The following is a 21,404-nucleotide window of genomic DNA, read 5'->3' as shown; positions in this document are numbered from 1 at the left end:
TAAAACGTTAAAAATACACAAACATTAAAGTTTTTAAAACGAAAGAAATCTTTCTCGCTGCGTTGCAACCGTCATCAAGGTGCATTCACCTCCTGTGTGTTTCATTTCTTCTTCTTCTTCTTCTTCTTCTCTTGATATTTCATCACGTCTCCTCCTCCTTGGTTCGGCGACTCGCTCCGTTTCACACGAGCGTCGTCGTGACCGAAGCATCGAGACTGTTTCATTAAAAAAAAAAAAACTCTTATAATCCTCCTTCAAAGTTTCTCCTTCGATCCACGAGTCCGAGCTGCAGCGTTCTTCGCCAGCCGCTCTCACTTTAAGAGCCGTGTCATAACGGCAACCAGCCGTTCTCCACTTCTCCACGCATACATGTGTTTTCATATTTAATTTGAAGCGAGCGCCGCGGTCCGTGCCACGTTTCAATTACAGGACCCTCGTCTGACTGCGGCGCGGCTCCGCTTCGCCTCGGGAGCTTCGGCTAATTGGCATAATCTGCGGCGCCCCATCAGGATCGTGGCTACCAAACAAGACGAGAGAAGAAGAAGTGGGAGGGAAACAAAGTCGTTCTAAATAATACATGTTAGCAGCCGCCGCAGTGCGGGGAGAGAATCCCGCCATGTCAGCATCGGCTGCCACTCAGGCGTCCTGGACAGGAGGGGAGTTTATTATCCGCCTGCGGAGCCGGAAAACACACAAAGCACCGCCATGAAACACACTCCCGCCCGACGTGTTCGCAGGGGGAGGGGGTGAGGAGGGTGAGGAGAAGGGGGGGAGTGATGTTGGGACAAGCAGACGCACATACATTCACACGTTTAGCTCGAAGACGAGCGGCGGCCGCAGTCCTCTGCAGATTTGTCGTAGCGTGTTATTGAAACTCCCATGATGCATTTTTTTTTTTTTTTTATCATAATCCTTACTCATCCTTCTTGTTCCTCTTACATCACTTTCTCCCCCCACCCCCCCCCACTCCCTCCCACGGTCTCTCCACCATCTCACTCATTATCCGCTGTTTATCTCTCGGTGGTTATCGCTGTCGAGGTCCCGAACACCCCCGCCCCTCCCCCCTGTCTTTGCCTCATTTACTCTCTCCTCTTCCTTCCTTTTCTCCCTAATCCCTTTTTCTTTCCTGTCGTCCTCCTGCCCTTTCCTTCCTCCCTCGTTAACTCCTTGCTCCCAGCTCCTCCAACTTTTGCTTCTGCTTTGCTCGTCCTCCCCTCGTCCTCCCTCCCTCCCTTCCCCGTCATTATCTCTTACCCTCCCGTCACCCACCTCCACCCCTCCTGCACCGTCTACCCTCCTCTTCACCTCTTTCTCCAATTTGCGTCCTCCTCTGCTCCGGGGCAAGACTCTCTCCGCTGCAGCTTCAGGAGCGAGAATATAAATGTCCGTGAAGAAGAGGAGCAGGTGAAGTTACGCTCCCGTCATTAGATCCTCAGATTTGCATCAGCACTTTGAACTGAGCTCTGACATCGGGTCCATTATTTCATGAACTGAATTTTACACAATCTCTCTTTTCTGCTCGTTCTCCAGTGAGAAGATTTATTTGTACAGTTCAATCTATCGATCACTTTTCAGTCAGTGAGGAAATGATTGAAAGTTTAAAGTTTCCTGTCGACCAACGATCCAACACCTGAAAACGGAGACGTGACTCAATGAATGAAAACTGAAATTATACTTTATAATTACGTGGAATCATTTGTGGTTGATGCACTTCAGCACTAATGATTCCTTTCTGTAAAGAGTTCATCCACAAATATAGTGTCACGTGGTGCTGGTGGTAATTCGGAGCAGCTGAAACTCGTCGGTTTGATTCCGTAAATGTTTTATCTCCTTGACGATGACGATTGTCGAGCAGCAACAAACGTCACTGACGACAGATATTCACCAGTTGTTTCCAGACATTTCAAACGGATGAAATATTTGTTATACTTCTCCTCGGTCATTTTCCCAAACGAGTAACTTGGTGGAATTTGAGAATACGAGACGTTCTTTGGAAACGAAGCGGCTGCAGACGGAGAGAAGTGAGATTCCCGCTCCTCGCTGCACTCGGGTCGCTGCTTTGTATTCTGCTCTGTGGAGGCTGTGGTGGGAGGAGGGCTGACAGATTTACCTTCACCATGATGGATAACTCTCTGTGTGATTGTTGAACGATGCTGCAGAACCACGTCGAGGAAGAAGCTGGTTTTGCTTCCAACGAGTGTTTTCTGTCTCTGCATCGCTTTATCCATCATCTGTCATTTTGTTCACCAGTTGCATTTTCGTGCGTTGTCGTTTCGGCTCCACGTCGGTGATTTCCATTTCTGTTTTGTAATTTTCCCCCCTGCAGGAAACTGGATGCCTTCATTTATGACGCCGCAGTGCTGAACTACATGGCCAGGAAGGACGAGGGCTGCAAGGTGAGGAGCAGATTTCAATCTTTGCACAGTAACACACACACACACACACACACGGAGGCAGCCATCGCTGAAGGCGTGTTAGCCTGGAGCTACTGTGAGCAACAAAACTGCAACATCCTCAGTGTGCGGCATCTTCTCCTGAGAGACGCACAGCGAGCACACGAAACGAGAACACGATGTACAAGAGCTGCATTAAACAAATCGAACACAGCTGATGCTTCTTGATTCGTCCCTCCTGGAGCCGGTTAATATCGTCACTTCTGGACACTGCTGCCGTTGATTTATTTATAAGTTAGAATTGGAAACTGCTCCCACTGCAGACGTGAGACCTGCCCAGTGATCATTTGTAATAAGGTCTGTGTGAGGCCTCCGCTCCCAGCAGCCTCATACAACAGCCGCTGCTGCAGTAATTATTACAATTGATGTGGATCTTTATTAATTCCTCCACTGAAACAATATCCCACACTCCAGCTCAGGGATTTTCGGGGGGGGGGTGGGGGGGGAGCCGATATTAGAGCCGAGCCAAATGATTTGCATTTATGTGACAAAATAAATTACAGCAAATTCTCATTGGCTCAGAAAGAGCGTCTGTCTCTGTTGATCTGACTCCGGGGGGTTTTTTTTGTCGTGTGTCCGTGCGTGTGAACGTTTGTGGGGTTTAACGTGTTTATTTCCACAAGGTGATGACCATCGGCTCTGGCAAGGTGTTCGCCACCACGGGCTACGGCATCGCGCTGAACAAGAACTCCCGCTGGAAACGACCACTGGACCTGGCTCTGCTGCAGCTGGTCGGAGACGGTAAGACAGGAGGGGTCGGGGGTCGAAGGTCAGACGGGTTTGTCTCGTAACATTTTGCGACATATTTATTTCTATAAATCATCTAGAAGACATAAAGAACTATCGCACATTAGTATGAATGTAACCAATAGAAAGCTCTGCTCATTTAGAAACATGAGTTCAGGCATCAGGGTGGAACAGTGGCTAGCACCTCACAGGAAGAAGGTTCTGGGTTCGAACACACGGGAGAATCAGGAATGACCTGATGAACGTGTGATCCGTCCAGAATGTTCAGGACCCTGAATCCATGCGTGGATGGAAACTCTCTCTTCCCGTCACTTGAAGATCCAGTTGGTGTTTTTGCTGCGTGGACGTAAAAAAACCCTCCGATCGGCTCTTCTCCGTCAAACAGCTGCCGGCTCAAGTGGCCGTGCACGTTCTCATTACAGCGACAGATTCCAGCGCTTCTCTCCTCTGGTTTTCCACTAGAGACGGAAACTTGTGGAAAACAGTCATTAAGGTTTTTGAATGATGAGGAGCATTTGGTAAATGATGTATACAGAAGAAGTGATGAGGGGTGAGGATGAGGGGAAGATGTGATGGGTGAGGAATGAAAGAGGAGGATCAATACAGGAAGTTAAAGGAGAAGGAAGGGAGGTGTGATTTCTGTTAAACACGTCCGACACACACACACACACACACACACGTCTTATCTCTTTGATTACACACGTCCCTTATCCACCACGCCACCACACCACCACGCTCCAGAGTCGTGGCCGGAGGCGTCACGTTTTCTGATTCTCGCCGACTCGACATCTCAAACACCTGGAGGCAGTTTCTGCAAATTTGACTTGGACTCAGAAATGAGCTCATCAGATTCTGGTGATTCAAAGGTTAAAGGACACTGAGACGTCAGGTCACGTGTTTTTGACAAAACACACGAACTGGGTCTCGTTTTGTTAAATACAGTTTATTAGAAGTATTGAGAACTGGACACTCGGACACGTGATGTGTTTTGAGCGTGTGACCAGCGCTCGTCAGCAGCTGCGGCTCGTCAGGTTCTTCCAGTCGAGATCGGCTGAACTCTGATGAAACAGCCGCAGCTCTTTACTTCAGCTTTGACTAAAAAGGTTGGGTTCATTATTTCCTGGGACATTTGGGATTTTTTTTTTATTTTTTATTTTTTATGAAATCCGTGGCTGATTTGGATTTGGGCATGGGTTACCACGGCAACAGCAGAAGATTTAAAGCATTCACATCACACGCCGCCTGTTGACCGGTGTGAGCGAAGTGCGGCTGACCTCCTGTTTACTGGAACAAAGAGACAGGAGCCCGCTGCATTCACGTCCGTCTGATAAAAGAAAACTCCTGGAGACGACCTGGTCGTGTGTCGAGTCCCACTTGACTTCAGCAGAGAGAAATAAAACCGTCCTCAAAGTGACGAAGGGTTCGAGACGCAGGAGTCCGTTCGACTGCTGACGCCGCAGCTGCCGGATTCAAATCCCACCGCTCCGTGTTTCCAGAGTTCTGATTCATGCTGACTGAGCGAAGCCAGTAAAAACACCTCTCACGTAAAAGAAAATGTGAATGCGAAACAGCTTCTGGCTCAAATGAAAATGCAGCAGCCGCAGCAGCCGCAGCAGCCGCAGCAGCCGCAGCAGCCGCAGCAGCCGCAGCAGCCGCAGCAGCCGCACACCTTCGGGAAATGAATTTCCTTTAATTTTATATTCTCTTTTTGTTCAGATGACTTTGAGCCTCACAGACCCGGATGTTGAATCAAATATTTCTGAGAACAGTTTTTGTGTTTTTCATGTTTTGTTCAGTGAAACCGAAGCGTCCGGTCGTTTTAAGACACAAAAGAGATATTTTTCGTCTCGACCCTGAAACATGGAATTTATGTTTCTTTGTATAAACCTTTGACGAATAATCTCATTAAATTTTTTTTTTTTATCCTTTTAATCGTTCGACTCTGCTGCTTTGTAAATGTTCCTCTGAATAACACTGATATCAGGATGTTGCTCCAACGAGGTCACCTCAGCATTTATCTTCCTGTGGAGAGAGAAAAATAAAATGTTCTGTCTTATTGTTAAAGGTTCAGTGTGTAAAGTTTAGTGACATTTAGTCTATTAAGTTAACAAAATGATATTTGTAAAAGTATTTACTTCAAGTGTGTTGGTGTTGCCACATTTTGAGTATTGTCGACTAATAAACTTGCCGTCGTGACGCTGGTTCTTTCTTCTTGAGGAGGAATTCCAGCTGAACCTTTGTGTTCTGAGGCTTTATTCCATTTCTCTTGATGCAGATTGAATCCAGGAGAAATAATGTTCAATGATTCTGAGAGGATTGAAAACCAAAAGGCCTCAACCCTCCCCTGCCGACCTGCAGCTCTCAGGGGGATGTCGGAGTCGGATTGTTCACAAATCACAGTTAAACCGTCAGAAGTCAACAGAAGCCAACATGGTCTCTGTGTGAAGCTCTGGATTTTCCTCCTGTGTGTTTGCACGTCTGCTGCTTTCACGTGTTCGGACACTTGAAGCTTAAAGATTTCTCCTCCAGGAGCAGGAGGAGGAGGAGGAGGAGGAGGAGGAAGAGCTGGACAGGGAGCGAGGAATCACCTGAGAACTTGTTGAAACCTCGATGCATTAGATCACGGGAGTGAGCCACACACAGAGTGAACATTCAGGACTTGAGCGGCGAGCGGAGTGATGGCAGACGGGGTCGCTCCGGTCGGGCCTGGTTTAATTCAGCCGCCAGGGAACGTTTGAATCCCGGCACACGGCTGCTGGGGAAGCGGGATGCGGCACGCGGCGATGCACGCCGGAGATCTGAGTGTTTGTGTGAGTGGATTTGATGTTTGAGTCAACATGGCCGAGTCATGGCGGCTTAATCAGTGCGGCGGGCGCTTCCAGACAGCGTTAATTAACCCGGAGGTCGATTAATATTGTAACTGTGAGCTGTGGGAATTGGGACGTCCTTTCACGGGGACATCTTTGTACTGTGTGTGTGTGTGTGTGTGTGTGTGTGCACATCTGTCTGCATCTCTCTGTAGATTTGATCCTGGTTCTACTTCCCACTGCCTCATTCTGTTTGATTAATGCATTGATGGCAAGCGCTCTCCCGTTACGCTGCAGCTCAGAGTGTGTGTGTGTGTGTGTGTGTGTGTGTGTGACAGTTTGAGGAGTGTGATGTTTGTGTGCGTTCCTCTCTTTCATCTCCGCTGCTCCGTGGCGTCGCTCTGCCCTCGTCGTTCACAGGCCTCCTCAAAGGCTCCTCTGTCTCCGTCACTGCCTCGAATTCCCTGCTTCTCTTCTACGTTTCAGAACTTTCACCACAACCTCGGTCATTTTCTATTTGATTTACTTTTTTATGACCTTTGGCAGCGTTTTGTTTCTCAGTTTGTGAATCCTCAGGCATATTTTATATTTTATTTTATATAACCCTTACCCTAACAAGGACTTTTTTAAAACACATTTAACTCTAATTTTTCACCTGTAAGACACAAATAATTAAAATCTGGTCTAAACTCAAATTATCACAGAAAAGTCAACTTTCAGAATAAAAGATTGTAAATGAAAATAGAGGTTTTGGAAAATAAAAAGTAAAACTGCATGCAGAGGATAAACACAACATCAGAAATGAAATAAAAGGAAACACAGAGTTCAAAGTTCATATACGAACGTTAATCTCCTGAACTGTGTTTGGAAAATGATTTTTAAAGGATTAAATATCTGCATCGTCTTTTATTCTTGTATTAAACAGAATTTACAATAGACATATATATATATATATATTTGTACTTTTACACAGAAAAACCCTTTGAGTACTTGCTCCACTAATTTGTAGCGTAGATGATGATGTTAATTTATTTTTATTTTAAACATCCCTTCAGTTCAGCGCAGCCTAATGAGCTCGAACACGTATTTAACTAACTAAACCAAACTTATTTCATTCCATCTGATGTTTATTCAACTAAACTGCATCTTTTCTTTCTTTCATTTTCTTTCTTTCTTTATCACACAAGCTCAGTTTTCTCCTCATTTCTCTCGTCCGCGCTGCATTTCATCATCTGTCCCTCGTTTTTTTTTTGTCATCACACAATTCACTCGATTCCTCCTCCTCCTCCTCCTCCTCCTTCTTCTTCTTCTTCTTCTCTCTTCACCTCCTCAGCTTTTCTTCTTTCTTCTCCCTCGGGGGGTTCAGACACCTTCCTCTCTCCTCACAAAGGGGCTGTTATCCCTTATTTTTTATTTATTTCCTCTCTTTCCTCCTCCAGTGCTGTTTTAACTCATTCTCCATGGAACGTGTCCTCCTCCCCTCGTTCATCCTTCATCCTGCCTGTCGAATCACTTTCTCTTTCCTCTGAACTCCACACCTGCTTTTTTTTTTCTTCTTCCCTCTCTCTTATCTCGTGATTTAATTTTCTCCCGGCTTCTCCTCTTTTCTAACCTCCTCCCTCCACTTCTTCTCTTCCAGATGAGATTGATATGTTGGAGCGTCTCTGGCTGTCGGGGATCTGCCACAACGATAAGATCGAGGTACGGTTTCTCACTCGTTTCCTCCGTCAGCCTGGCACACATTCATCCGCTGCACTATTTCTGGAATAAAGCTGAACGTGGTCTGACCTTAAGTCTTGTCGTCGACTGTGGGAGGGATAAGTGGAAGAGTTTTTGGTTTCACAGGCGCTGGTTCTGATTCTACTGCAGTAATATACATAAACCAGTGTTTATTTTTGATGAGATCCAATGAAGCCCGACGACTCACTCCGACCTTCGACCTAATTGATCAATATGATATTTTTATGCAGCAGAGTTTTTTGGCCGGCTTGATTCTTGATCTGTCCTAAAAGTCAAACCGAAAAACATGACAGGTATTTCAGTGTCACACAAACTGGAGGGAACAGTTTATTTCTGTAAGTTGTAAGAAAATCTGTGGGTGAACCTGTTTTTCTCGGAGATTAGGTTTTGTCCTCTATGATTATGTTCTAACATCTGCCTTTCAGATGTCACCCCTGCTTTAAAATTATAACCTCGCAATCCAAGTTCAAGTTATATTGTTCTGACTTTGCCCGACAACACAAACGAGAAGATGCTACGGCTGCGAATGTAAATGTCCGTGCTGTCGTTGGGTGCAGATGCCCCCCCCGGGACGCCACAGCCTTTAATATTAATATTCATTCATTGGACAGTTAATGCAGCCTGGCTTTGGACGAGAGCTGCGGATGTTGAAACTGAATAAATTAAACCTCTTTGTTTGATGGGAGCCTGATAATTTGTGGTGACTGGCATGTTTTGGTCTCTGCATCAGTTCTGAGTGCAGAGGCTCTAAAACACCACAGATGGCGACTCTGACATCATGTGACAGCAGAGGAGTCTCCATTGTACTGTTGGCTGTAATTAACTTTTTATCTGCTGTCTGGGAGACAAATTGGCTCTCGTTAGTAATAAATCTGTCTCATCTCTGCCCCTCCCTCCATCATGCCTCCTCTTTACCTCTTCTGCTTTTTACTGTTACTTCACCTCCTTTAACTTCCTCTCTCTGCGTCCCTCCCGTCTGCACCCATCCATCTCTCCTCCCCTCCAGGTGATGAGCAGTAAACTGGACATCGACAACATGGCGGGGGTCTTTTACATGCTGCTCGTGGCCATGGGCCTCAGCCTCTTGGTTTTCGCCTGGGAGCATCTGGTGTACTGGAAGTTACGGCACTGCGTGAAGAGATCCGGTGGGATGGACTTCCTTCTGGCTCTCAGCAGGGTGAGGCACAGAGACCCCACACTCCCGATACACCTCAACAACAATCCCAGTTTAATGGGTTTCAATATACGCAGACAGAAAAGAGTGGGACCAAAGAATGAGGCGTGAGGAACAACTCACGCTCACTACTTCAGACTGAAGTAAATCTAGAGCGTCACAGCTCAAACCTCCGCCTTTCTGTCAGTGTGACTCTATTCAAGATCCATGAATCATTCCCTCGGGAACATTTTATTAAAATGTATTGAAATGATCTCAGACCAAACCACATCCTTTCACCAAGTTTTATGGAAATCTGTTGAGTAATCTCGATCAACAAACAAAGAACGGGGGGGAAAACATGACCTCCTGCGCAGCGGTAATTGAAAACAATGTCCTCTCGTTATGGAAACTGTGAGAAACTGCATTGAATGCAGCTCTGAGGTCAGGAGGTGAATTTTCTGTTGTGCATTCGTTTTGTGAAGCGATTTCTCACCGAGCTGGATCCCAGATGGCAAGATTTCAAATTAGAACATACATCATTTAGAGAAACGGGTGCCCTTGTATAACCGCTGCATGAAATACATAAAACACCAGCTTCTGAAGGGTTTGCATTTCTTTGTTTTGGGTCCATCTATCCTCAGGATGGATGGAGAGGCACCAGAGTATAAATACTATCTCAGATATAAAACATTTTAAAAGTTCTGCCGGATGGTGAGAAAACCAAAGCGACTAAACTCTTGAGGCTTGACAGTTTTTAAAAAAATTTCCATTTTCAACCAAACACTACAGCAGCTGATTTCACAGATTCTTACCACTCTCTCCACCTGAGAAGTTAAAACTAATCAGCGAAACAAGCTCCAGATTCACAATCCAGTGCTCGAGGAGTCAGTGATTTATGCAGGAGCAGATGTGATGATGGACGGAAACGCGGCGACACTTGCCTCTTGTTCCTGCGCGCAATTTAGAAAGTGAAGATCTTACCTCATTCATTGCAGCCATGAGGTCCACTTCAACAAAATAAGAGTCAAAGATGAAGCCAATTTTCAGGCACAATCAAGATATGGATTGCACTAAAGTAGGTGCCACTCTGTGTCGGAGCTTGTTTCTGGCACTCAGCAGGGACGAGGAGATAAAAAGTAAAAAGAGGAACATCACTCGTGTTTATCTTTGGCAGCAAACCAAGGGGAGCCCGCTGGGTCCGAGGCAGAGCGATCACTTAGCTGTCGCACAGCTATTTTAGAGCCAATACACTTTCTGTCGCCCAGATCAGGGTCCTGGAAATATTTAGTACAGATCCCGAGGAGGACTTACAGGGGTCGGGGTGAAGAAGAGCGAGGGAGTGGATAAGAAAGAGGAAAGTAATGAAAGAAGGTGGGGGACGAAACCACTGGAAAGAAGGGAACAAGGTCAGAGGAGGAGGAATCAACGAAGGGATTAGAAATAAACACATGGGGCGATAAGGGAGGGGAAGTGAGGAAGTTGTGGATGGAAACTTTGAGATAAGAACAGAAGGAAAAGGGCAACTGAGGAGAAAGCTGTGGGTTTGGGTTGAGGAGGCACTGGAGTACAGTAGATGATGATGGGGGGACAAAGGGAAGGACGGACATATCAGGGACGGACAGGAAGAGATGTCAGACGGCGCTGTGATGGAACGCCCGGCGTGTGAGTGACACCTGTTGTAAAGGTGACGCCACCATGTCGGAGTGACAACATGTGATTTATTATCTCCTCCCGCCTGACGGAGCAGAGAAAATTGCTAATTTATGCACAGTGGAAGGATGTTCTAATTGCATTTTTAAAAAAAGAGGGAGAGGAAATAACATTACAGCTCTCACCTGTGACATTATGCTTCCAGCACATGAGCGGACTCTTTAACTCAATCAAGCCTCACTTCACCTGCGAGATGCAGGATTATTGCTTTTCTCCAGGAAAATCATTCATTCACACTTCGCACGATATCAGGAGACTTTTTCACTCACAAGGGTCGTTTGAGTTTTAAGAACATCCCTTGAAGGCCAAATTATTAACCTCACACGCTAACCTCTGTACTGCGATGGATAAATGCTTCTCGTCGGTGCTGCGTCTGATGTCAGATGGCAGCGATGACGTTGATGAGGCTACTCACAATTTGGATTTAGCCAAAACGACGTGTTTAAACAAATCTTCAGGTTTGTTGGAGCCGTGCTCGTCTTCTAGAGACTGAAAAACGGTTTGTCACAGAAGTGCAATTAATCCTGGGATGGTTTGGAGCCCTCGTTTCCTCTGGGGTGAAAAGATGCATTTGACGGAGCCGGCGCCCGAGACACGCCTCCGTGACATAATCTCTTATATCTTCGCTGTTGAACTTTCCAGCAGAGCCTTTGGAGAACCACTCCACCTCCGTGCATACAGTCGGAGCATATTTTCTTACTTGAGCAAACTCTGCTCTTATCTGTAGCATTCCTCATTTTGAGAGTCAAAACATCAATTCCAATGCAAAGGGCACTCCCAAGGCCAGTTAGCCTCTATCTCCCACCTTATGTGCTGCACTCGCTGTAAAGCCTCTGCAGCTGGCCTCTGTGGTTTCTTTAACCCAGTCAGTTACTCACCCAGGTTTCAATTTCACAGTGCGCTGCGCCCTGTGCTCTGGGGACTGTGATATCACTGCTGCCGCTGGGACTGCTGAATCATGTGTCCTGAATATTACAGTCTGCCCATCAGGTCTGTGTCCCGGTGGGGAACACAGACTTATACATTTTGTCATTAAGATGTGAAAGATGATCGGTGGATATTATGAATTATCTCCACGTATGAGGATTATGAGTCTATGGAATTGACATGGCCTCTCCTCACCGCAGATGGAGTGCCCTCTATCTGCGGAGAGGTGCAAATATACAGAAGTTAGAAGAAAGAGCATCCGGAGAAAGAGTCGCTCAACTTACACAGATTTATGTTTAATTAATTCTGCACGTGGTTCTATTGAAAGAGGTTCGTAATTTACACGTTTCATTTCATGGTTTATTCATGTCGAGCTTTGTCGACTGCTGCTGCCCAGACGGAAAAAGCCAGACTGGTGTTTAAAGGGTGTTTGGAGCAGTTCATTAAAACCAAGTGAGAATGAGAATCTTATTTCAAGTGGCAACAAATAACGTCACCAAGTAAATGAGTCTCATTTCCCCAAGTCAGACTGAAAATTCACAATTTGGTGTTGGTGAGGATGGAGATGGAACCTGACATCAGGGACACAGCATCACAAGGTTTGAGCTGATGCACTCACTCAAAGATTGAGTGTTAAATTTAAGTCAAAGAAATTACGAGTTTGTGAGCTGGGAACTAGAATAACGTACAAGGATGATTGTTGGTTAAATGTGTGTATATATGTAGAGGCTTATAAATAAATGTAGAGACTCAAGAAAGAGTTAACCTTCTGAAATCAAACTGAATTCTCAAGATTAAAAACACATTTTACAAGAAAAGATCATTATCATACATTTGTGAGGATCTAACACATTTAACAGACGGAAAAAAGAAATTCATGAATCTATTTTGAAAAATGTGTTGAAGTATGCGGCTGCAGCAGCAGCAGCTCACTTGTCACTAAGCAGGACAATGCGATAATGTTTCCGCAGCAGTCCAAGTAAAGTTTTCAAGATTCAGTTCAGATTAAAGAAACCAAACATTTCACTCTGAACTCGTTCACCGGGAAACAACAGAACACATCGAGCTTGTTTTTGCCGTGGTACGGTTTGGGAGGAAGAGGCGATCCTCTTCAAATGCAGCATCTGCCACACTTTGTCTCACTTGTACAATGACAAAATAGGTTTTACTGCTTTTGCTCTCCCCCGTTGTTTTAACTCCTCCGCAGGAATATATACTTATTGCACAGATCTCCCTCTGCAATTGCTGCGATGCCTTGTTTGCTCAAAGCTCTGTTTGGTTTGATAGTGTGGACAGTGACACTCCAGGTGTCTTGGTAAGCTCTGACTAAAGTTTCTCCACGACTCTCATTAATATTGATGGTCTGCGCTCCCTGTTGTCAACCTTTAAAGGAGATATGGTGACACACGGACCCGGAGGTAGAAGGAAACCACCAGGAGTGATTCCCTTGAATTTTTAGTGGGAGAATAAAGTTCCCCCAAAAGTGTAGTTTTTGTAGAATGTGTGAACGTTACACAGTCGGTGGTTGTGCAAGGAACTGAATAAAGATAAAGGAAAAGGATAGGAGATGCTGTAGAAGTTGTAGCCCTGACAAGTGAAAGCTTCTCTTGTTGCATTAGCCTGTCACAGGTTTAACTGGAACCTCTGCAACGTATTTATAGGAGCTGTATAATTGTGGCTTCAGCACACGATTGCTTTTCATTAAGACACATATAAAAAGAATGACTCCAATTATCCTATGTCTCCAGCTGGATTTACATTTTCTTACAAGGGGAATTATAAAATAGTCGTCTTTAAAAATTATTTTTCACAACTTAGGGTTATGACGAGAAAGGTGATGTTACAGGAATATTTTGATGCAATAAAAACTTTCTGCACAGTATTTTACAAGTTTCTTTTTCCAAATCAGTAATGTCCTTCTTTCTTTTGCTCTGACACATACACACAGTTCTACCTTTTCACACTTGGCAGCCTGCTGCTCTAATTACAATCTCCCTTCATCTCTCCTCCCAGGGAATGTACAGTTGCTGCCAGTTTGAGGATGAGACCACACCAGGAGGCAGCAAAAGCTCTTTGCCCCAGTATCACACTGTGACCACCATGCCTACTGCAGCTCAGCAACATCTTGTGACAGCCACGGTAAACAACACGACGGCCATTGCCATGGTGCAGCAGCAGCAACAGCAGCAGAAGCACCACCAGCAGCAGCAACAAGGGCAGACCTATACCACCATGCTACCCGGGTCACCTCCAACTACAGGACACTCAGCGATGGCTCTGGGTCCCTCGAACAGCCCCTTATTGGAAGGCCCCATGCCTTGCTCCACCTTCTTACCTCGCCATGACCGTAGACTTGCTGTCGTGGATCGCTGGAACAGGCCAAAGCCGGAGAAAGTAATGACCGCAGGCAGCGGTGGTGGAGTGGGCATTGGGGGAATAGCAGGAGGGATCACTGAACTCCAGGCCCAGCAGCAGTACCAGCAGAATCTTGGACAGCACTGGAGCTTGCAAGGGGGAGTTGCAGGTGGAGCAGGGGCAGCAAGTGACACAGGGCTAGATGAATATAAGCGCTACTATGGTCCTATAGATCCAGAGGGGCTAGGGACTAACTCTGACCAACAGGCAGGGGGCCCCCAACAGACTCCCAAAGCTAATCCACGAGGCCCCAAAGCCTCAGGGATGCCACGGCTGCCTCCTAAAGGCCCCCCACAAGGCCCAACACACTTAATCTCCAAGCCTCCTCCACCACTCCCATCTTCTCCTCGAAGGCCTCCCTTCTGGCGACGAGGAAGCTTAGCTCAGGCAAGGAGAAAAAGCTCAGGAGGTCCACTGTATGAGAATATACTCCCTCTCGGGAGGCGAGGAGGAGGCAGGTATGGAGCAAGTGATGGAGCTGGAAGAAGAGGCCGGCGTCCTCCACCTCCTCCTCCATTACCTGTCCCCCTTTCCTCCCCAACACACACACCTACCACTCCCTCCTCCCCATGCCGTTTTTACTCCTCCTGCTCCAGTGCCTCGTCCTCTTCCTCTTCCTCCACATCATCCTCATCATCTTCCTCATCCTCTGCTTCTCTCTCCCGGTCCAATTCTCCCTCCGTTTGCTCCAGTGACAGCTCTTACAACTCCTCACTGAGTTTCCGGTATCGCGCAGGTGATCGAGATTTTACAGTGGATGAAGATTATGACTCAGACCTGCTTACAGAGGAGTCCAGCCTCCTCCTGGGTTCACGGAGGAAAATTCGTTCACGGCGCATGTCATCACGCTCTTTGCCATGCAGCCCGCCACCTCCACCAATCCCTCCACGGAAGCCACGTCCTCAGCGAGATTATGGCAGAGAGAGGACTGGAAGCCAGCTCGCCCAATTACAGGAGTGGTGGGCATCATGGGGGGACAGGGAGAGAGGGAGGGGAGCGATAACTAACCGGGGAGATGGAGGAGTGGGAAGGGAAGAGAAGAGACACCACAAAGAGAGGGAGCGTGAAAGGAAGAGGAGGAAGAAGGGTCGAAAGAAGAAGAAGAGGGAGGAGAGGGAAAGAGAAAGGGAGCGAAAGCGGCGTAAAGCAAAGAAGAAGAGGAAGAAAGATGATAAAATAAGGAAGAGAGAGAGAAAGAGGTCTGAGCAGGAGGGCGGAGATCCTGAAAAAAGAGAGGAACTAAAATCAGGGACACTAGACTACCCATCATACCCATCTCTGAGAAGAGAGTCCTTTCGGAAAAAGAGTGAAAGCTCCATCAGAAGCTATGGATGGAATATCCCAGGCGAGGAAGAGAGAAGGGAAGAGAAAGAGAGGGATGAAGAGGACAGCAGAGGAAAGGAGAAGCACCACCGACGAAGGAACAGCAAGCACTACCATGGCTCTAGCACTAAGCCTTCGACATCTGTAAAGTTCTGGGGAGGGGGAAACCCATCCTCTGACATTATTCCATCTGCCTTCCTGCCTTTGTTGCCTGTCTCCTCTAAAAGGAGGAAGAGTAAAAGTTCTGACAGGGATGCTGTAGGAATCGAAGGGGAGAGGAGGCCTTTGTTGGGAAGGGACGGGAGAGGTGAGATGCATTCCAAAGAGGGGTTGTCCATTCACGAATGGGAGTCCGATGGAGAGGATGACGAAGAAGATTCTGAGCAGGAGAGGAGGAAATCGGGGGGGCGTGGGAAGCGGCGTGGAGGTGGAAGGACAATGTCCGATGAGGAGCGGGAACGTGATAAGGTTGTTGGGATATATTCTGACGATGATGCTTCTTCTGGGGAGTTTGGAAAGTTTGAGAGGTACTGGGAGGATCATGAAGGAAGGGCAGTCGGAGGGATTGGAGGGGGAGGTTGGTTTTTCAGCACCTACCCCTCCAGGGATAAAGCTGGCAGCATCAACAGTAGAGATGACCTGTTCCTGGAGCGGGGAGAGAGGTGGGGAACAGCAGAGGTTGGTTGGGGGACCAGTGGTGGAGGAGGAGGAGGAGAAGGAGGTGAAAGAAGTTGGGGATCTGGATCGCACTGGCCCCCTCCTCCTCTTACCCCACCACCTCCCAGGCGATACTGGTCAGTGGATAAACTCCACATACAGGATGAAAAGAAGAGTAAACGCAAGTCAAAGGACAAGGGCAGAGGGCACGCAGCTTATTCCTCCTGTCACTCTCCCCGACATCATCCGCACCCCCATTCGTCAAAATGGGCCCGTGTTACCTCAAGAAGCCAGGAAGAGTTGTACCACCATTGCCAGAGTTTCGGTGGCCCCCTGAAGCCCAAACATGACTCCTCCTCATCCTCCAAGCCAGACCGCTCACAGAATCCATCTAAATCTGGCAGTCAGTCGAACCTCATTATCCAGCAGAGGACACAGAGAACAGACAGGGATAGAGGAAGGCAACAGTCCCCACCCCCAACCCTCTTACCTAACTTGCCACCCCCACTCCCTGCCCTCCCAGCTCCTCCGTCCTCATCTCACCCTATCCATGTTCCTCCCCCTACCTCGTCCTCTTCTGTATCTTCTCCCTCTGTGGTCTCATCCACCCCGGGGGCACTTCAGTCCTCCTCCATGGCTTCGGCAAGTGCCAAACTGCAGTACCAGAGATTGCGCTCTGTACCCCAGCCCCAGAGGTTTCCTCAGTCTCCCCACTTACCACTTAAAGCCAAGAGCCTTTGCTCCCGAAGGGGCTCGGCCCATTTCTCCAGTGTGGAGAGTGAGGTCTGAAGTTCAACAAGGTATTAAAAGTCATACGAGAGCAAAACAGACACTCTGGTGATCTGGATCAGAATCAGCAAACCTGGCTATCTTGCCGAGTTGGTACAGTACACGCACTGAGCCCTTTCCTAAAGTTCTGCACAAACAAACCAGAAAGCCAAACTCACCCAATGGGTAGGTCAAAGCAAAACAGGAGCAATCCTGTGCTCACTGTAGTTATCTTTCATTCCTGTGAGTATGTGAAAGACTTCAACCGCCGTGACAGTGTATTCTGAACTGGGTAAACCAATACACTTAAAGTAACTCAGACATTAAAGTGGTACAACTAAGAGAGAGCCCTTTGCTTTGGATGTTGAAGCAGAGCAGTTTGTATACAGAGGATTCTTAATGCTTACTGAGGGCTCAGGAACTTTGTAGTACTGTATGCCTGCTGCTCTCGGAAGCCTTTAACACAGAACAGTGTTGTTATTTTTTTCGCTTAAACAAATTGCTTACCCCCACTTTCATTTTTCCTTAACAAACTGTTTACACCCCCGCAGAACTGTGACGCCCGCCCAAGGCATTTTTGTTTTTGTATGATCAACACCTTCTTGTCCAGATGGAGAAGAGGGTGATTACCACTTTGTCTTTTTTGTGTTACCCATGCACGTTCTCTTCTTCTCCTCTGTTTTGTTCTCCGCTATCCTATGCCCTCGTTTTCTCTCCTCCCCTTACTTTCTCCGTCCTTACCTAATTTCACACCTTATTCACACGTCTATCTTCTCATCTCCTTCCCTGCTCTCCCCTCTTGGCTCCTCTCCTTGATGTGATTATTCTGTGTGTCTGTGCTTTTCTGTGTTTGTATTCTTGACGACAGGGTAAGTCAACTGTGACTGATATTCTACTGGCTTAATGAAAAGCTGAGTGCCAAACCTAAGTAGAGCTCGACATCAATCTGTTAAACGATAGCTGCTGTGTTTTCTTTTATCTCGCAGAGCAATCCGTCATCTCCCAAAAATGTGCACATGCAAATACACACATAAAGGTGCACACACAAACTTACATACGTGCACAACACCCACCCATTAAGTCAACTCATCTATTCTATTTCTTGAGCAATACATTTTTCACCCTCTGTTCACATTTTATACTTTAAAACCTTTGTTTGACCTCTGTGTTGTAGTTGTTGTTATTGGTGGTGTTCTATATATCACGACATGTATTGAGTTGATACAATGTTAGCACTGTGCCGTACGACTCAAACTTGGGTGCACACGAAAAGTTCTCTCAACTACCTAACTACGAGAATGGAGGCGGTGTGAGTTCCCTCCCCGTATTTGTCTGAATGTAAAGTCAGCCGACCACAAGCCAACAAGTGTGCTGCAACAACAATCAAGACACTTGAAGATGGGAATCGTAGCATTTCTGAAGGTTAGGAAAAGAGTTGTCTTACACAGTCGGCTGTGAACAACAGGACGCAAACCGTACAGTGTCAGTAGTGAGTGGAGGATTAAAGCTACAGAGGGGTTATAGTTAGAAATACATTTTATATCTGTTCGACTTCATTGTGACTGACGCGTTCGGTGGAGCTGCAGTTGTTGGACAAGGTGTAAGAAGTTGCAGGGAAACAAATACTTTGAGCCTTATGCTAATCGCTCCTGCCATATGGTTTGTGTAAAGTATGACTATGAAAGTGTGTGTTTTCATTATCATTTCTGCCGTTAGCGTCACGCTAGCAAGGCAGTGTGATCGTATGGGAAGGACTAAGTTTGATGCAACATTAGATCTCGTGTGAGTGCTGTTTTGAGACTGTGCCTGTGGTGGATGCTAAGTAACAGATGAGGCAGCTCAGAGAAGTAGTGCTGAATCTGACAGACGGCGTACGAAGGCAGCAGTAGCACCCCCATGTTTTTAAGAAGGATTTCTCACCTTGTAAATGCGTAACCAAGAGCTACAGCTTTTTAATCCATCACCGAGCTGACACCAGCAGTTACACTCCGATGTCAAGCACTTAGCTCGAGTCCAAGTAGCCAGTTGTGACCACCATCATTAGAATCCAGCATCAGGACACTGGACGTCAGTGGAGTTTTAGTGCAGAGGCCGGAGCCACTGGCTCAAAGCTGTTTTCAGCCGCTCACATTTCCTGAGCCATCTTTCCCATTAACACTGGTCAGCTCATGTTATTTGCCTGGATCTGCATCTGAGCCATAACTTACTTCAGCCGAAGAAAACAAAAGAGAACCTTAGTTTTTAACATAAACTTGTTGTGTAGAGTTTTGTCCGACTTTCTTTAAGAAAAAAAATCGACATATATATATCATATATATATATATATATATATTTGTGGCGGTGGGTAGCGTTAGAGAAAATTGTTGTTTAGAATCTTGCCATTTGGGGATATTGTTTCTCATTCCAAGTACATTACAAATATGATATAAATATGATGTGTTATGACGCATATTCCATCCAAGTCACTGGCAACAGGGAAACTCTTCAGTTCAAATGACAGATTTTCTTTCTTCAAACAAGATTTTACTTGTATTGAGCCAAAACGGAGACAGGTCAGTGTTTTGCTAATTAAAACCAATTGTCGACAGCGTGGTCAAATTTCTGACAAACCAGGAAGAGCGTGAATAAGTGTGACATGTTTCTGTTCCTTCACACCGCGAGCAACTCAAGTCTGTTGAGAACAACTAACTTTTGTATTGAACGTGGGCCCCAGTTGAACCATTTGGACTCGTGCCTTTCTCAGTGTCAAACCTGTTCCTGAAAAAGAATCTGTCGACAAGTGCAAACGGCTGATTGTATGTTAGCGCAGCAGCTGCTAGCGGTGTGAACACAGCTCGGAGTTTCTTCAGTGAAATTAGTCACCGATCTCCCCGCGCCTCTTTTTCCTCATGTCTATCCATTGTGTTGTGTGCGTGTCTGCAAATGTAAAGCTGGTCTGTTTTTAAAAAAAAGAAGAGTATCTGTGGATATATCTATTTCATCAAAAAAAAAAAAAGAGCATATCTAAATACATATGAAAGTATATTTCAAGACGCTAAGATCTATGTTATATAAGTTTGTCTACTAAATTTACGATATTATCTCAATGAATATGTCTTTTTTGTCTGTTTGTCTGTGTCTTCTTGTCTCAAACCTCCTGCCCAGCCCCCTACACCCCCCAGCGAAATCAGAGACCAGTATGTAACTGTGTTTTCTCTCACTTAAGACCGACCATCCGCCTCCATTAGCTATCTACTGTAGCTAACGCTGAGATTTCAACAGAGTGACAACGTGGAGGAGTGCGCGAGTGTCTTATGACCGTGTCACTGTAGCAGTCGTGGTGTTTGTCTACACAGAGGGGCCTTTATTTTTGGTTTGGGCTACAGATTAATGACTAATTAAACTTTTATGGATACAGCAGCTTTTACCACAACTCTCACTTGTGTCGGGGTCGAACCCGGCGTTTATACTGCAGTGTACAGCGACCTCTTTGAAACACAACGTAGAGAGCAGCACAGGCTTTTTGTCATTTCTCAGTAGCTGTATTACGATTAAAAAAACATGCACAGCTACCCCTGCCAACCAACCCATATGGTATATATAAGAACTTTGATATACGTACATAGTGTGTTGTATCTGCCAAGCTGCTGTGCTGTAAAAACAAAAGAAGAAAAAAGGAATTATATAAAACAAACACACAGTTTCTTTCTTAATTTTACAAAACTGCTGAAACGAATCAGGCACGCGGGGCAGGGTTCGGTCTGCTCGCTACAGTGTGGTTGCCACTAAGGCCAAAAATGGCCACACCAGGGCTTTCTTTTGATTCAACGAGTCAAACAGTCTTTCAGCTGGAACGATTCCCGAAGGGTCAGCTGGAATCCTCATTGGTTAGAAGCAACACTGCCTCAGACGGGAGACCCCCCCCCCCTCTGACCGACCTGCACCCTCACGTGCATCAATTTAAATCAGTTGAGGCAAAAGTGAAAAGAGTTTTCCGATCTCTGAAGCATCAACTGGCCCCGAGCCCTGGTCCAGTTTGAGCCTGCAGTGGAAACACATCCACAGTTTCTGCCTGTACACCTCTGTCTCAAGGCCTTGTATTAATACTGCTGTACTGAGTGACTGTGCGGGATGATGGCTGGTTGTGCGACACCGTATTGTCACCTCACACACACACACACACACACACACACAGACTCACACACGTACAAACACACACACACGTACGCACGTGATGACAATACTGTGTTGTACCGCGACCAGGACAGAATTAAAACGATTTTATTAAAGAACTGAAACAAAACTCATGAGTTTTTTTATTTGGCTGGTTGATTTGTCCTGAGATAAAGAGAAGGCTGCAGCTGATCCGTTCTGAGATTAATGAGATTCAAAGAAATGTTAATGTGTGAAGAGAGTGTTTCATGAAATCCAGGGTTACACACATTACACGTGAATAACAGCGAGAAATCAAATTTGACCATTGCTGTCTCCCTAAAATACGTGGCGCTCGGTAACGAAACGATGATGAGCCTGCGAAACAAAATTAAAAATAAAACATGGGGAAGATAAGACTCCGGCTGCAGAAATAAAAGAGACGAAGAATGAAATGGAAAAAGATTTGGGACAAAAGGCTGAAAAAGAACAAAGTAAAGACGCCAGAGAGAGACGAGGGACGGGCCGGATGGAGACACCGATAGAATAAAGACGGAGAGAGAGAAAGGT

General features: G+C 46.2%; 1 protein-coding gene across 6 annotated transcripts in view; it reads left to right on the top strand.

The window, feature by feature from the left end:
- The window catches only part of grin2da (glutamate receptor, ionotropic, N-methyl D-aspartate 2D, a), a 168,872-nt gene extending 147,849 nt beyond the window's left edge, over positions 1–21,023 (top strand). For 5 of the 6 annotated variants that reach the window (XM_069516307.1, XM_069516305.1, XM_069516303.1 and 2 more), the window contains 5 exons: positions 2,327–2,396; positions 3,077–3,194; positions 7,647–7,708; positions 8,754–8,924; positions 13,554–21,023. In XM_069516307.1, the coding sequence (XP_069372408.1) occupies positions 2,327–2,396; positions 3,077–3,194; positions 7,647–7,708; positions 8,754–8,924; positions 13,554–16,724 (3,592 nt within the window). In that variant the 3' untranslated portion in view covers positions 16,725–21,023. The remainder of the gene's footprint in view (positions 1–2,326; positions 2,397–3,076; positions 3,195–7,646; positions 7,709–8,753; positions 8,925–13,553) is intronic. The other variant, XM_069516308.1, reaches the window with a different exon arrangement.
- Positions 21,024–21,404: the final 381 nt, after the last annotated feature.

This window comes from Paralichthys olivaceus, chromosome 20 (assembly GCF_024713975.1).
Source record: "Paralichthys olivaceus isolate ysfri-2021 chromosome 20, ASM2471397v2, whole genome shotgun sequence".
NCBI lineage: Eukaryota > Metazoa > Chordata > Actinopteri > Pleuronectiformes > Paralichthyidae > Paralichthys > Paralichthys olivaceus.
The sequence above is the reverse complement of the archived record's forward strand: the minus strand, read 5'-3'. Positions and strand labels throughout refer to the sequence as shown.